This window comes from Phaenicophaeus curvirostris, chromosome 7 (assembly GCF_032191515.1).
Source record: "Phaenicophaeus curvirostris isolate KB17595 chromosome 7, BPBGC_Pcur_1.0, whole genome shotgun sequence".
Taxonomy (NCBI): Eukaryota; Metazoa; Chordata; class Aves; order Cuculiformes; family Cuculidae; genus Phaenicophaeus; species Phaenicophaeus curvirostris.
The window spans coordinates 12,526,215-12,543,477 of record NC_091398.1 but is presented as its reverse complement, the minus strand read 5'-3'; the positions used below and the strand labels follow the sequence as shown (position 1 = coordinate 12,543,477).

General features: G+C 37.5%; 1 protein-coding gene across 1 annotated transcript; it reads left to right on the top strand.

Annotated features, from left to right (window-relative positions):
* The first annotated feature begins 1,623 nt into the window (after nucleotides 1-1,623).
* SGO2 (shugoshin 2) lies at nucleotides 1,624-16,135 on the top strand. Its single transcript, XM_069860824.1, has 9 exons — nucleotides 1,624-1,752; nucleotides 7,028-7,182; nucleotides 7,642-7,817; nucleotides 8,212-8,289; nucleotides 8,980-9,062; nucleotides 9,458-9,693; nucleotides 10,158-12,170; nucleotides 13,936-14,083; nucleotides 15,738-16,135. Exons 1-9 carry the CDS (start codon nucleotides 1,706-1,708, stop codon nucleotides 15,841-15,843), a joined length of 3,042 nt encoding a protein of 1,013 aa, XP_069716925.1. The 5' UTR covers nucleotides 1,624-1,705; the 3' UTR covers nucleotides 15,844-16,135.
* The last annotated feature ends 1,128 nt before the right edge of the window (nucleotides 16,136-17,263 follow it).

Below are 17,263 nucleotides of genomic sequence, written 5' to 3'. Positions count from 1 at the left end.
AGTTTACTGTGCTTCCTCACAAGGAAAGGAGGAGGAGCTGGTCTCTTCTTTCTGGTGACCAGTGATAGGTCCTGAGGGAATGGCAGGAAGATGTGCCAAGGGAGGTTTAGGTTGGATATTCGGAAAAGATTCTTCACTCAAAGGGTGGTGGAGCACTGGAACAGCTCCCTAGGGAAGCAGTCATGGCTCCAAGCCTGACAATATTCAAGAAGCATTTGGACAACACCCTCAGAGACATGGTGTAAATTTTGGGGTTGTCCTAAGCAGGGATAAGAGTTGGACTCAATGATCCTTGTGGGTCCCTTCCAACTCAGAACATTCTGTGATTCTGTGATTCTGTGAATGCAATACAGACTGATAGATCATGGATGTTGGATTTGCTATAAAAGAAGTGAAAATAGTTATAATAGATAATTTTTGTGCAATAATGGTGTCTGGTTTACCTATATTTTTAGTAAGGATATAGTCTGCATTGTGCCTTATCACTGGGAAAACGTCATACATAGCAATTGTGACTTAAATGCAGCCACTGTTGTCAAATGTTACAGTATAGTTTAAGGTAGAACTTCCAGTCTTCCTCACTCTAAAACATTCACTTAATGAAGCTGCAGCTTTCTGTGCTTGTTTTTTCCTTTAAGATGACTTGGTTTTGCCTCAGAAGTCTGAACAAGGTTCCTTCATGTATTTCTGCTCAGGGAGACCAGAACAATATAGGTGGTTTCAGTCTCTGTATACACAGCCACCCAAACAGTGCCATTTTGGACCTCAGATTTAATCGTTTGCAATCATTACCGTCAAAGTCTAGTACAGCATATGCTTGGTATGGAAGCAAGCCGCACAACCAACATGCACACACAAACTGTCTTTTGAGCTGCATGTTATTGGGAAATGGACACAGGGACATTTTTGGGTTTCGCTAGTTTCCAAAGGAAGACAGGTTTACACACTCATCCTCTGTATATTTGTGTTTCAATTTACTAATTTCAGTCAAATTTGACAGAGGGGAAGAGGAATCAAGAGGTGATTTTTCATTAAGCTTGTGCAGGAAGGAGTGTGATGAGAAGATGTGTTCTTAATGTTGTAATTTCAGGAAAAAACTATAGCATGAGCTCAAGTATTGTTGGACATTGGAGAACCCACAGAGGTGAAAGCCCTTTTACATAATCTACCCAGCAGAAGTACTTTAGTTATAGCTTACGCTTTACTAGACCCTACAGGATTAATTCCTTAAGCAAGATTCTTCTCCGAGATGGATTTGGAGGTATCTAGTAAGATACAAAATCCAATGCAGTATTTCCCACATGGTTAGGGCTTTTGCAATAGGTTTGTCTCTGTTTTTCCTCACTCCCTCTCATTTCTATTCAGTTTAAAGACCACTCTTAGGATCCTAAATGACCAAAACCCATAATTCTGCTCTTAATGTATATTTAAGATATATAGGCTGTGAAACTTGGCTGTGCTTTAAGCTCTTGCCCACATGGAGTAGCAGGCAATTAACTGGAGATTTTTATGTGTGAAATGTTACAGTGTGGGAGTTCCTCAGCGGAGTGTAAAGGAAAGTATGAACATGGGTGGAAATGCAGTACCTAATGTTTTGGTTTAAATTTATTGCCCACTGTAGTGACATAAGCATTAAATGGAAGCAAATTGGTGATTGCCCCTTAAGGACCTGGAACTGTTGAAAAACTGGAGGAAATGAAAACTCATGATTGGACCTGGAGGAAAACAGTGCCTTCAGGAAAGGAGAAGGAAGTAAGTTTTATTGGATTGGTTTTCTATTTCTAAAGTTACATAAGGTTATTTGCTCTTTTACATGGGCAAAGTTTTACAGGGGCTACAGTCACCTCAAAGTTGCTTTGTAAGGGAAATGTACAAAAGGTATTTAATGTGTGCTGGATCAAACCTATGCTTTAAGGAAATTGCATAGAAGTCTGGGGGTTTGTAGCTTCAGGGCCACTGTGCCATATATGATACATAAATTAAGAAAAGGTAGAAAAGAGATTCTCCAGATGCTGTTTGGAGCAGATGATGAAAATAATAAGTTAATGAAGATACATTGTCAAATAATGCCACTGATACTTACTGTGTGATTCCTTTGACTTACTTTACAGCATTTTGTTATATTAGCATACAGAAAGGTGAGATTTTCATGATGATTACTGCATTACAGAACCTAATGCTGTTTTCTATTTCAACCTGCTATATCTCTGTGAATCTTCAAATAAAACATTAACTCTCAAGATTTTCACAAAACTGTTTACTATGAATTTACTGATTTCTACATCCATTTTAGGAAATAATGTCCACCTGAACTAATGGTAGGACTGAGCGCACACAGCCAGTGAAAGAGAATGCTCATGAAGGGAGTGTTAAAGAGCAAGGGCTTTTGGCCTCAGAACAGATTTTGGGGAAAACCACTGAAATACTTCTTTGCAATTCCCAGTCTTACTGTTACCTAAACCAAACTGAAAGTGGGATTGCTCACTTCCTGACACAGGAGGCTCCTGCCCTCACAAGTCAGAAAGCATGCAGGCAGCATGTGTACTTGCTGTGATCTATTGTGTTTTAAATTTATCATGACTGTCTCTTAATTGTTTGTTGTTTCAGGTATTACTAATAACTAAGGCTATTAGCCCAAAAGAATTTTAACTGTTCACTGAGAAAGAATTACATGGATTTCTGCTTTTAACCTAGAGGAACTCTTAGAAAAGAAAGCCAAATACCTCAAACTCTTTCTAAAAACCTCTGACAGCCAGGTGGAATATCTGCAGTTCCCTAATCCCCTCCTTACAGTGTATTAGGAGTATTTATGCAATTAGTATTTATTTTTTAATTTTAGCATTATTAATGGTTGGTATTTGAAATGGTTTTGCAAAGCTACGTAGATGAAAGATTACACGTATTTCACTCCTCCTTTTTAAAACACCCAGGAGTGTCATTAAAGAACTGGAACCATGGAACATAGAATTATAGAATGGATGTGTTGGAAGGGACCTTAAAGCCCATCCAGTTTCAGTGACACCTGCCACTAGATCAGGGGGCTCAAAGTCCCATCCAGCCTGACCTCAAACACCTCCAGGAATGGGGCATCTACAGCTTCCCTGGGCAAACTGTGCCAGTGCCTTGCTACCTAACAAATCACTCCCCTTGTAGTACTTTGCTGAGTCACTGGGTGGAGGGGATTGAGACGGAAGTCTGGTGTCTGCTCCACATCAGCAGCCACATCAAAGCCCACGCGTGCAGCAAGGATGAGTTGGGGAGAATGAGCTCACCATTATGCCTCTGCCACTCATTTGTCTATCAGAATGACCAAACTGGCCCCTGGTCATCCCCTCCCTCATATCAATGCAAGTATGCAGAGTTACACCATAGCCACTGAACAAGGAATCAGAGTTGATCCTGGAAACAGAAGTATTAATAAAATTTATGAATAGAAACCAATATATGTTGTACTTGGATGACTTATGGATGTGGAAACAGAGTTTTGTGTGTTGGGAATGGCTTGATGTAAGACCCTGGAGTTTTTCGGATCCCTACACATTGGTGGAGGTTGCACCAGCAGAGGGGCCAAAGCAACCCATGGTGTCCCTTAGCAACGATGGCACTGACCAAAGGTAAAGAAGATAAGGAGCTGGACCAACTGATACCCTAGATGTTATCACTCCAGAAGGGACTATTAGAGAATGAGAGGAGCAAGTCATAATCAGAGCTCCCTCTCAGCTGGTCTGAGACCCCTACCAGCATCAACATAACATCATGGATCCGATCCCTCTGAGGACCAGAGCGTCTGTCAAAACTCCACCTGCAGCAACTTTGTGGAAACATCTAAAAAGACTCTATCACTGAACTCCAGACAGGTCGTATAGTCCCTCACAAACCCTTATAGGATGTTAATGTGACATGCTGGAAAAGTAGCACGGCAAGCTGTAGGCAATGCAGGAGACTTCTGGAGTGCATTGAAGATAACTTCTTAGTCCAGCTGATAGAGACCCCCACCCAAGGAGATGCAATACTGGACCTTATAGTCACTGATACAAGTGAGCTTATCAATGACATTAGGATCAGAGGCAGCCTGGGCTGCAGTGATCCTGCACTGGTGGAGTTTAAGGTCCAGAGGGATATGGGGCAGGTGAGGAGTATAGTCAGGACCCTAAATTTCAGGAAAGCAGACTTCCAGCTCTTCAAGGAATTACTCAGTGTTTGGCAATAAGGATGCTTTCCATAAAGCAGGAGTACTCAGTCCCCGTATGTAGAATCATAGAATAACCAGGTTGGAAGAGACCCACCGGATCATCGAGTCCAACCATTCCAATCAAACACTAAACCATGCCCCTTAGCACCTCGTCCACCCGTGCCTTAAACATCTCCAGGGAAGGTGACTCAACCACCTCCCTGGGCAGCCTGTTCCAGTGCCCAATGACCCTTTCTGTGAAGAATTTTTCCTAATGTCCAGCCTAAATCTCCCCTGGTGGAGCTTGAGGCCATTCCCTCTTGTCCTGTCCCCCATCACTTGAGAGAAGAGGCCAGCACCTCCTTTCAGGTAGTTATAGAGAGCAATGAGGGAAAATCAGGCAGGAAAGGGAAGAGACCAGCATGACTGAGTCGAGACCTGCTGGTCAAACTGAAGAAGAGGGAACTGCACAGGCAGTGCAAGCAGGGACAGGTAACCTGAGACGTGTATAGGGATGCTGCCCAGTTGTGTAGGGATGAAGTCAGGAAGGCCAAGGCGCACCTGGAGCTGAACTTGGCAAGGGAAGTGAAGACCAACAAGAAGGGCTTCTCACAGGTATGTCAATCAGAAGAGGAAGGTTAAAGAGAACGTACCCCCACTGATGGTTGGGAATGGTGACCTTGTATTAACAGACAAGGAGAAGGCTGAGGTACTTAACTTTTACACCTCAGTCTTCACTGATAACCACTCTCCTCACCCCTCCTGGGTCATGGGACAGCAAGATGGTGACCAGGGCAGTAAACCCCCTCCCACAGTACAGGAGGATCAGGTTTGTGACCATCTGAGGAGCCTGGACATCTATAAATCTGTGGGGCCTGATGAGATGCATCCCAGAGGTGTAAAGTAATTGTCTGATGTGCTTGCTAAGCCACTCTTATAGAATCATAAGCCACTCTTATAGAATCATAAGGTTAGAAAAGACCTTTAAGATCATCAACTCCAATCATACCTGTCCACTACTAAATCATATCCCCAAGTACCTCATGTACTTGCCTTTTAAACACCTCCAGGGATGGTGACTCAACCACCACCAATCTAATGTTCCCCTGACACAACTTAAGGCCATTCCCTCTTGTTCTCTCCTCCCAAGTGATAGGTGATAGGACAACACCCACCTCTCTACAACCTCCTTTTAGGTACTTGTAGAGAGTACATAAAAGCACTAGCCAGTGCCTCATGTGCTCCAGTGTGTATTTTGCATAAAAGGATTTAGAACAGTTTGTGTAGCTGATTTGGGGCATTTCTTGAATTATTTTATTTTGCTACCCTCTTCCTAAGCATTTGAAAAAAACCCAAACATTAAAAGTCCAGTAGAACTAGATCTGGATTTGCTGAGGCTCTTCTGAATTCACTGACACCAAGTCAGCAGTTGCCCTCTTTTCCAGTTCTAGTGCATACGGATTATACCCTTCTTCAAGTCTTCTCTTCCAGATTTCAATATAATTTGGTACATCCTCATCAGAGTCCATGGAAGATGTTTTACCAGTTTCTGATAAGCCGGGTTGTTTTTTTTTTAAGTTCATTGGTTAAGATGCTGGGTTGGCTTCCCTTAGTCCTCCTTCAGCTTCTTCCTCTAAAGCTGCCATTATATCTTTCTAGTCCTTTCTGGCCTCTGTTGTCAGATTTAAAAAGGAGAAGGCCCTGGTGGGCGGCTTTGCATGGACGTGACCAAAACAGCCGGGATGCCTTTATTGGGCTGGCAGAGTAGCTCAAGCCGAGTCCCCCCGCCCCCGACCCCGCGGCTGCAGCCACGGGCGCTGCCCCTTCATTCATGGCCCGTTGTGCCCGTTGCCCCTGAGGCGAGGAGGGCGGCGAGACCCGCCTCTGCTGGGACCCCGCTGACTCTTTCACCCGGTCTCTCCCGCTCTTAGTTTCAATTGCTTGCATTTACGATGCAGCTTATTTAAATGCTTGAGTTTAAAATCTGTCCTGAAAAGGGGAAAAAAAAAAAAAAAAAAGCAAAAGCTGGGGAAGCGGTAGAAACTTCGGGGTTTTTTTTCCCTTTGAAGTGGCTCGGATAGATAACTTGAGGGAATGAGCCTCAAAATCTGTGAGCCTTTATTAATTAAGTATTTTGCCACTCTGTGATAATGTGACTTATCTCTCAAGGAACAACTCATTAACCCGTTTGAATTAACTGAATAAAGGTAAAGACCGAAGGAATTTTCTCACGTTCAGAGAGAAAAAAAATCCTGATAAGAGGTAACGAAGCTTAATATTAAAAGTGTGAGAGAGATCATATATTATTTGGGCATTTTTCTTTGAATTAATTGAACAAAGGTAAAGACCGAAGGAATTTTCTTACGTTCAGAGAAAAAAAATCCTTGTAAGAGGTAATGAAACTTAATTTTTAAGAGTGTGAGAGAGATATTATTTGGGCATTTTTCTTTGAATTAATTGAACAAAGGTAGAGACCGAAGGAATTTTCTCATGTTCAGGGAAAAAAAAACCCTGGTAAGAGGTAATGAAACTTAATTTTTTAAAGTGTGAGAGAGATCAGGTGTTATTTGGGCATTCCTGTTTGAATTAATTGAACAAAGGTAAAGACTGAAGGTATTTTATAAAGTTCAGAGGCAATTCCTGATAAGTGGTAATGAAACTCAATTTTTTAAGAGTGTGAGAGAAATCATGTATTATTTGGGCATTCCTGTTTGAATTAAATGAACAAAGGTAAAAACTGGAGGATTTTTTTCATGTTCAGTGAAAAAAAAATCCTGATAAGAGGTAATGAAGCTTAATATTAAAAGTGTGAGAGAGATCATGTATTATTTCGGCATTGCTTTTGGCAGCGTGCAGGTTTGTTTTGATGATGGATAAAGAAGCAGCTGCCAAGTTATCTACTATTTCCACCATGGATGCTGTTAAAGGACGCATGAGGAAGAGGGATGGAACATACCAAGCTGCAAAACGGAATGCTGCTTTAGCATCTAAAATCAAAACTAAGCTAATTAGTAAGTCCTGTTAAAATACTACTGAAGTCACTTTCTGCAGTTAGAATGTATGAATTCAAAAAGAATAATTAGTTGCATTTAATGTGATTTGCTGAACTGCTGCGTGTTAAAAATATTAATGTGAACTTCTTAATTTGTAAAATTTATGTTTGCTTTTTAGAAATTTGGAAACATTTAAGCCTGTGAAACTACCAATTTTTGTTTTTCTTCTTGAAATAACCTTTTTTTTTAAAAAAAACAGACTTGAGCAGTATCTGCGTGTGAAATAAACTTGAACTTGATGCTGACATAGTAGTCATCAGAAGGACAGCCAATAGAAACAGTTTTGTATTAGAAGGAGCCAGGGTCTGCTACTGTTCAACCAAAACATACCGATAAAAATGTTTTTATATAGTTCGTTCATATTGAGAAGGCTTAACATTGAAGCTGTTGAAAATAATATGATTTTGTCTCCTGTAGATAACTCATCTATGTTTAAAGTATCTTTACAACAAAATAATAAAGCCTTAGCTGTGGCTTTGAGTGCGGAGAAAGAAAATTCTCGGAAGTTAAAGAATGAGATTATTTTTCTTCAGAAAGAAGTAGACAAGCTGCAGCTTCATAATATCTTATTTCGCCAAAAACTAAACTATTTGGTATGCTACAAATAACATCACTTAAACTTAGATCAGCTAAACAAAGCTTTTATTTTTTTTAGAAACTTAATATTGCTTCTTAAAATTGTTGTTTAAACTGGGCATCTTAGATTTAAGTTACATCATCTGATGGCATAGTATTCACATTTGATTTTTCTTTCATAATTTTTTTTTTAATTTACTATTCTGTCCATCACTGTATATATCTATTCAGATCTATTTTAGTATCAGCTTCACCTTTATAGGTATTGAGATGGTATTAAAAACAGTTTGTGCTTGCTTGGGTATATTAAAAAAGCCTCTACAACATAAAATCAGCTTTGTAGCTTATCTTTTCTTAAGCCAGGGCCACTTAAAATATATTTTTTTAAATTACTTTTTCTTTTACATGCAGAATAAAACTCTTAAAGACATAGGAGCATTTTTGAATAATAAATTCTTAACTGCAATAGAAATAAGCAGTCTTTCTGAGGTAAGATATTTTTGGGAATTGTTACCATATTGAACTTATTTTCTAGGATAATATTTTCCAAGCATTTAAATGAGTGCAATGTCAAAATCATACACCCGTTTTAAAACATCTACCCCAATTCCTTAAAACCCTGTTCTAGTGAAATAAGTTAATTTTTGCTGTTGCTTGCATGAAAAATTTAGAATTAAATCTTTTTTACAAAGTATCTAGAAGTTAAGTATCAGTTAGTCCTGATGAAGTCATGGAGTTAAAAACAGGAATGCATACTATGTGGTATTCTCCACCAGCGAGCACGCTACTTGCCTTCCTTGCTTAGTGCTGTAATTAATACCTTGCATGTTAGTCCTTTTGTCATGGCAAAATTACAGTTAATTTTTAAACAAATTATTTATATTGTCTGTTGCTTAGTGTTGCTCTGTGTTTCTGTACATATAATGCATGTTGCATTAGATATAGCTACATTTAAAAAGTCTATATGTTGCTTCAGGATGCAATTACGTTATGGATTTTTATAAGTTTTGCTACAAAATATTTTTCTTTAAAATTGCTGTATGCATTTCTATATCATGCACTTTTCATCAGTACTTCAATTTTTGCTCATTAATTATTTTTTTTCCTGTGGATATTTCTGATACTTTTACAAGAGAATACTCAACTGCTTCTACTTCCCCACTGTTTTTCTTTTGAAAGAATCTTCAGCATGCCTTTCTTCTGTCAGCTGATCCAAGTAACCCTGCTCATGACCAGTTCAATAATACACATCAGCCTGCTAGGTAGGTGGCTAACTTAAATGTGGAGGTTGGTAAGTGCCTGTGGGTTTTTGAAAAACTCAGCTTTGTATGTTGTCCTAGGTGGTTCTGTGGTAATGAGAAACAATTTACTGTCTAATTTGGAAATTATCTATTTGCAACTTGGAATTTATAGGCAGAGAGAGTGGTAGACAAAACTTATGTTTGAGTAACTTGCTTCTTTCTTCATGGGATCTCAGCAACCCAAAGCAGGGTTCTCTATCATAAAAAGAAGACATTTTCTGCTAAGATAAAACTAGATTTCATACCCGAGTTCTTGTTTTCAGCTTTTATACATTATTAAGAGAATGTTTTAAACAATCGAATACCATGGCATAAAATGTAATAAAAATCTTCACAGTAAAATTACCTCTTTTCAGACCTGTAGAATTGCCGGTGGAACTTCCATCAGTCACAACAGCTAATGCAAAACAGCAAGATAGTGCTTCTGTGTCCGGAATACCAAATTCTTATAAGTGTACCACTGTTTTGTCAATGGAAATGCATTCAGATCAAGACAAATTTGCATCATTATTCCCTTGTGGTACAAATAATGAAAAGTTAATTGAAACAGACCCAGTGGAAACAACCAGTGACAAAACTATATTCTCTAAAGGTACAGGTGATTTATTTTTCAGAGGTATCTGAGAATCACTATTTAAATTCATTACTTGATGTGTGTTAGAGAAGGTATAGTAAGATTCCTAATCTGCAGTAAACTAATAAAGCATAGAATGCTTGCCCATAAGTTTAAGTGTTCTGATAATTACACGTAAAATAGTATTCAGCTGAAATGGAACCAAATTAATGTGAACAGAATAAAACTTTGATTAGATAACCTAATAATAACTGAAGTAGTTATAGAAAAATACATTTTTATTTATGTAGCTTATGAAATTAGTTGTAGTTAATTAAATTTTTAAGGACCAACCACAGCATGTGTATTCAGTAAAGAGAAAAAGAACAAGAACAAGTGGTTTGTAATTGTCCATGCTTCTAGTCCAACCTTCGGTAATCTGTCTTATTTTGATAGCTATACTCTATTCTTTCCACAAGCTGCTGAAATTTTTGTCTTTGCAGAAAATAAGTTAAGCACAGAACCAAGTTGCAATAGCGCCTTCCTGACTGATACCAAAACCACACAATCTTTGGGACAGTCTGAGAAGCTTACAAAACAATATAATGACAGTTCAGTGCCATTCGGTGGAAATATAACTGAAAGAAAGAAACGTGCAGTACGTTGTAAGCCAAAACCTCATCCTAAGAAAGAGGATTTTGATCAAACACGTAGCTCAAATAAACTGCCTCATCATATCAACAGTGGCAGCAACACCAATGACATGAATTTGCAGGAACGTTCAAGTGACTTGTCTCACATTATTCCTTCACCTCTTGAATTTAGCAAAGAAAGTAAGACAGAGTACAAGAAGATGCTTTTTGCTAACAAGATGAAGGCTGAAGAAACTGTTTATGATGCCGATATGGAGTTGACTGCCAGTGATGCAGGTGAACTTCTCACAGTTATAGCGAAAGACAAAGGTAAATTAAACAGAAATAAAAATAGTAATGCTCATTCTGATGAAATAATAGGAGATTTCAGAAAAGTAAAATATTCCAAGAAGGATAAAGAGAAAATTAAAAGCAAGACTGAAGTATATTCAAATTTTTACACAGATGAAGGGCACGGTAGGGCTGACAGCAGTAAAGTTTCAAAAACTACTGACTCGCAAAATCAACTATTCCAAAGTCAAACAGAACAGCTACCTACAGGAAATTCTGTAAGCCAACACAGCTTGCTAAATACCAGCACATCTCAAGCACAAATTTCCCCAAGTGAAGCCAAAGATACTAGGAGGATATACCAGGTTAACTTAATGAGTCCAAGAAAACAGGAGACAAATAAAGAAACTTTCTCAGCCACATTTGAAGACATGGAAAGCAAAATACAAGAAGCAGACTCAAACTCATCTGTTGCCAAGATCCCACCAGAAGTTCATTGTGCTGAAAATTTATCATTCCAGGATAACACTTCTACTGTGTTGCCTTTACAGCATGATTTTCTGCACACGAGTGGTAAATGTAACAAACCAAAAATAAACAGGAAAAGTTCTCAAATCCCTTCTAAAATGAACCCACTAAAATACTTTGGAGAGGAAAACGGGCAGTATGCAGAATGTATTTCAAAAATGTCTCAAAGACAGATAGAGCAACATGACAGCAAGGGAAAAAAACAAGACCAGAACATCATCATGAAGAGAAAATACAACAAAAAAAGTAGTTACAGGCAAAGCAGGGAAGCTGAGAGTGACAGCATTCATAACATTACTCAGAAAGTAGACCGAAACAGTATTCTTTTTTCGCCAGGCAGATTAAAGCGTACATTGGCAAAGGCTAGCCGGAAAGCCTGCATAATATCAAGAGAAAATCTTACACGATTCTCATCTCACAAAAATGAAGAATTAAAAAATAAGGATGCATTGCATGCAGAGGCTGTTTGCAGAAGTAGAATAACAGAAACTCAGCAAATGCAAGTAGCTTTAGTTATTCAGAATGCTATAGCTATAAATACCCCACAAGCTAAAGAACAAGTTGATGCTGATATGTCAAAGGAAGAGTCTTCATCAGTGGCACATAAAAACCCTCATATTAGTAATTCACCTTATAATCAAGTAAAGCTCAAACAGAGTTTTAGTTCTGATGGTACTGAAACCAGATCAGAAAAAAAATGTTTTGGGTATATTGATCAGGGGGGACAGAATATTTTAGATGACCAGGAAGTACCTCATAAGAGAAATTCCTCTACAAACAAGTCAAAGCCTGTGGTTCAAAAATCAGACTTTTTAAAATTCTTACCTGTCGAATGTTCTAAGAATATGCCATTAAATGTAGATCGTTTTTCCCAGGAAAGTCTTTCCAATGTGGAGCTCCCAGCTCTTGAAAACCAAAATGGTTCTGTGAATTTTTCTATACTGAAAAACTCTGAAATCTTCAAGGAAAATTATCATAATAAAGCACTGGATGCTGGAAAGGCAGAACAGAAATTGGATCTTATTCCCAATGAGACTTACAAAAAGACTCTGACACCTTGTCATGGTAAGTGTATGGGTGAGAATAGAAATGGCGTTTTGAATTAGATAGTGCCTAGGATGTTTTAATACTGTGCTACCCTTGTTAGATAAAACAGAAGTGGAAAAATATAAGAACTGAAAATTGCTGAAATTATTCATATTTCATACTCTCTATCATGTATCAGTTACAAGGTATTTTTTCATTGTGCTAACTAATATCCTTGTTACCTTTCAGTATATTCCAGGAGGACATTTAGTTGGGCACTTGTAAGTAGTTGACATTCTTGAGGAGCCGTTAGAGTTGGAGCCTCTGTTCATTTTCCAAAGAATGTGGTGGAGTTCGGGAAGTTGGGTATAGGAAAGATGCAACAGCTTGAGCTTTTATACAAGAGAAATAAGAGTCAACTGAACAGTTCCCTTCATAAATGGAGAACATAGCTGGACTGAAAGATTTCATTTGCGTTTCTTTAGAAACTCTGCAATACAACAGGAATTCTGGGTCTAAAAAAGTACTTTGAGCAGGTTTTCTCTAGAACCTACCCATGAGCAAACTTTCATGTGGTGACCTCTTATTTAAGTAAGATACATTAGGTTAAGAAAATAACCAAACTTCAGTGTACTCTGGAATATAGGTCTAGATTCTTCTATCATTCAACAGCATCACTTTAAGGGAGCTCTCAGATACTATAATAAAGAAAGAAAATGTTCACTTTTTGAGAGGTATGTAATTATATAGTGATATAATTTATTAGTGGCAAGACAGGCACAAGAACAAATTCATCATTTATCCCTTACCTGGATCCATTTGCTGCCACAGACTATTTAAGGTAAAGTGTCCAAACTCAAACAGTGAAGGTGAGAGAGTTCTACATTCAGTTCTTTTGAAAAACAACACTCTAGATGTTCTCATCAGCATGCAGTAAATGTAAGATTTGACCTGTATCAGCGAGGAATGTACACTCTTGGAAGACATTTTAAGGAAGACAAATTAGGACTATTTCATCATGGATTGCTGTCTGCATTGAATCTTAGTGCTCTTCAGAGACACTATGATCTATAAACAGTTTAGAATTTTTTTAAATGTGGGCTGAATAATAATTTTAGTATTTCTCCCAAGTTATCAAAATATTTGTCTCCTAATTAAATATTGAATGTTTGGCATTCTCAATTGGTTTTAAAGGATTATGGAGAACTGGCACAACTAGTACTTCTTCTACCAAGGCTAGTTACTCTTTCACGGAGTATTCCTCTTGGACATGTTCAGTGGTTCAAAATATGAGACATTGTGAATAGTTTGGTAGTATACAGTTTTGAAGATGAAGGAGGCTCACCTTGTTATGCTTATTTGATGCACATATGCTCAAAAAGCCAGCATGAAAAGACAGTCCTAGAGAGTCCTCTTGTGCACGTTGAATCTTCAGATTATACATGTATGCCCCAACCTCTGCATTCAAAGCCATGAGCTGTGTGCAGTTTATTTTTTTAATTGTAATAACTCTTGAGAGTCTTAAACAGCCAGCTGCAAATTACAGTACTTACGGGGCTTTCTTAACATGTCCCAAGAGCCGTGGCAGACCTTAAACAGCTCCAAATGTGGGTAGGTTGAAAGTTTCTGTAGTGGCATTGTGTTTTATCATCTATCCCATTTTCTGCTGAGCATCTTTAGAGCAGGAGCAGTAACCCAAGTACCTGAATTAAGAACTACTCATTAAAATTAATAATTAATAGAAAGTTTACTTAATGATTCAGAAAATATTTTAAATGAGGCACATAAACTACTGTATTCACAGGGACAAAGGTTTTGCAAGATCTGACAAATACCAGTATACCCTCCCGTAGTTCCTTACCTAAATCCCCCAAAACTGCAGAGGGAAACTCAGTAGTACCATCTAGAAGAGGAAGAGCCACTATTTGCTACAAAGAACCCAGTCTACAGAGGTAGGTATATATAAAACAGGGCTTTTGTTTGTTTTTGACTGTGTAACAATCTTCAGTAAACATTTGCTGTTAAAACCCTCAAATAAACAGATGAATTTTCTTTCACAAACCCCTATCACAAAGATGCTTCAGTGTTGAAATAAGACATTTCCTGTCAGTTTGGACACATTTCCAAGTGTCAAAGTAACACAACAACAGTATTCAAGTCTCAAAACTTAAATAATAATGTAACATTTTATACTAGTGGTGAATAAAGGTGAAATCTTAGTGATTATCATGATATAAACCCCTTTGGAGTTGGATAATTGTAAATATTATACTTAAATGTAAACTTACACCATAATAATGTTCCTGTAATGCTGTGAAGTGCCACTAGAATTTATGCACTGGTAGTATATAACTCAGTCACTTCAATACTGGCTGTATCTAATATAAGAAATCATTTGAGTTTAAGATATGTTAAATTGATAATTAGCTATTAGCTTCTCAGTGTTCTTAGCAAATTTAGTGGCACAGGATTTCTGAGATTGTTACATGACAAGGCATAATTCTGTAATAACTCTTAAAATTTAAGAGAATTTTAAAGTCAAACTTCCATTAAGAAAACTCAAATATTTGAACTTAGGTGAATATATCTGTTTCACAATTGACCTTTAAGTTGATTACTTTGAAAATACTCTGAGAGTTTGTTGCCACAATGTTCATTGGGGTATTTTTTTCCTCAACTATATTACTAACTTAAGGAAAAATCATGCCATGTTGTGTTTGTATTGGTGGAATGGTTATTCATGTGCTAAAGAGTATCAACATTTCCATGTAACGGTGTTGAAAGGATTACAGCAACTCACTTTATGACAAAGGTGTAAAAGGAGTCTATTTACCTTTTCTGGCAAAATGGAGGGAGGATAAGAAGATAAATCCACAAACTGAAAAAATTAGCACAATGTTCTCATACACTTTCAATATATTTTTTTTACCTATGTATGTAAGCAAACAACTAATTGAAACAATGAGACTACGGACAAAGAGGAGCTAAAAGTAATGTAGGAAGTGTCTTTTCACTTTATGACTGATTTTGTGGAAATGTTTATGCCAGATGATAACTTGTAAAAGAAACGCAAAGGGTCTGGAGTTGCATTTTTCTTCTATTAATTGAACTGAATGCTAAAATGCTGTAATGTTCTGATACTGACACAGTCTTCTCTTTTGCCCTGCAATGATACGGTTCTGTATTTCTGGAGAGAGACAGTAACTAATAACAGAAAAAAATGTGGCTACCACTCAAGATTTTAGATTACTGTCTCCTACTTTATATTTTGTTTTCAAGCACACTGCACTAAACAGATGCTGTTAAGCTTTTGATCTATATAACTTTTGAGTTTTGTCTCATAGGAATAAGTTACGATTACTCAGATATTAATATGATACAGGCCAGATAAAAAGATGGCTATTTTTGGAAAACAGCAGTTATCTATGCCTTGGTGTTTTAGACATGTTTATTTTCCATAAATGTATTTTATTTAGCGTATCAAGATTTCATTGAGAGTAGTTACTACTTGGAATTTTTATCATAATTATGTAATTACTGTAATTACAGTTACATGGGTAGTTGGTGATATTTGTACATTATGTGTTTTATTTCTTTTGTTTACAGCAAATTAAGGCGTGGGGATCAGTTTACAGATATGCAGTTTCTGGATTCCCCAATCTATAAAGGAAAAAAAAAAAGAAGCTTTAAAAGTAAATCAAAATTTATTTGAAGAAGATGAGAATTTCCTTCATAAACAATACTTCTAAAATGGGTACAATTTTAAAGATATATATGTATGTTTGCATTATAGAGTGCTTATTGTTCTTAGATTAGTAAGGTCTTCCAAAGTGGAATTTCCTGGAAAGGAGCCCCTGTAGAAAGGAGACAGAATACTTCACTGAGGAAGGCAAATACAGGTTAGGCTCCGATCTTTTGTTCTGCTTTTCTGGTCAGTAATTTATAATCTGTTCAAAGGGTTTGCAGCACTTCTTAATTTGTAAGAAAAGTATATGTGTTAATGAGAATTTAAAATAAAGCATATTTGTGAATTTTAATGTGAGTTCTTCATATTTGCCATCAGTAGGATCATTTCTCCATGCAGGCTGGAACAGACACAATCATCCCAGGTTTTAATAAATCTACTGAAATAGGTGAAGATAGTCCCCTCTTTTGATAGCTGACTTTTGCTTTGACAGAATCATATGAAATTTGAATGAGGAAGTCTCATTTTGAGGAACAGTAAGGAGAAGTCTAGTGTCCAGAGGATGTGTCAGAGGTAGCCAGAGAGAAAACACCACTGCCATAGGAGTTAAGTAGTAAATAGGATACAGGCACCTTGAGTTTCCAGTTGAAAGAATGCTAGTGTGACAACTGCATCATATCGTTCAGCTGTCAGGGCTTTGTCCTGCTTCCCTCTGGGTTCTCATGAATCACTTGTGCATTCCATAATGTGGTGTCAGCTGACAAACAGTTTTCTGGCATTATCTGAGTTGTAGATGCTGTCAGCTGCCACACAACTTTTACAGATTCCATTGGATAAGATTCAGGTTGATTTTGCAACCAAGATAGCTGGAGCTTATTTTTAATGAGATACAAATAAGTTAACTTCTTTGGGGTATAGAAGATGGTTCTTCACACAGTGTGCAGTTCGACTGATGAGTTCTGTACTACTGGAGTAGATGTTACTGGTTTACAAGGGCTTAAAAATTGATCAGAAGAATTAGAAAAAAAATCTGTGAGGAATCACCATAAATACTATTTCTGGCACAGACTGTCCTTGAATTGCAAATTATTGAAGGCTGCAAGAGTGTTCTGGAGAAGCCTTACTATGCATTTGACCTTTTTTTTTAACTTTTTCCAAGGCCACTGTTGAAAGCTTCAGAGGGCAGTTCCTTGATTAGCTAGACCTTTGGTCTGATACTGTTTTTAAGAGGTGTAACTGGTACTCTTAAATCTGTAATATATTCTTAAGAACTGTACTCTTTGTACTTCATTAATTAATGTATTCTAAATGTATCTAAAAGCTTCCATTGTAACCTGGGAAGGTGATGGAGAAAATAGTCCTGGAAACGGTTTCTATACATGATAAAGGCAAGAGGGTGAATGGGAGTTGTTGGCATTGATTTACAATGGGGAAATCAAACTTTTTT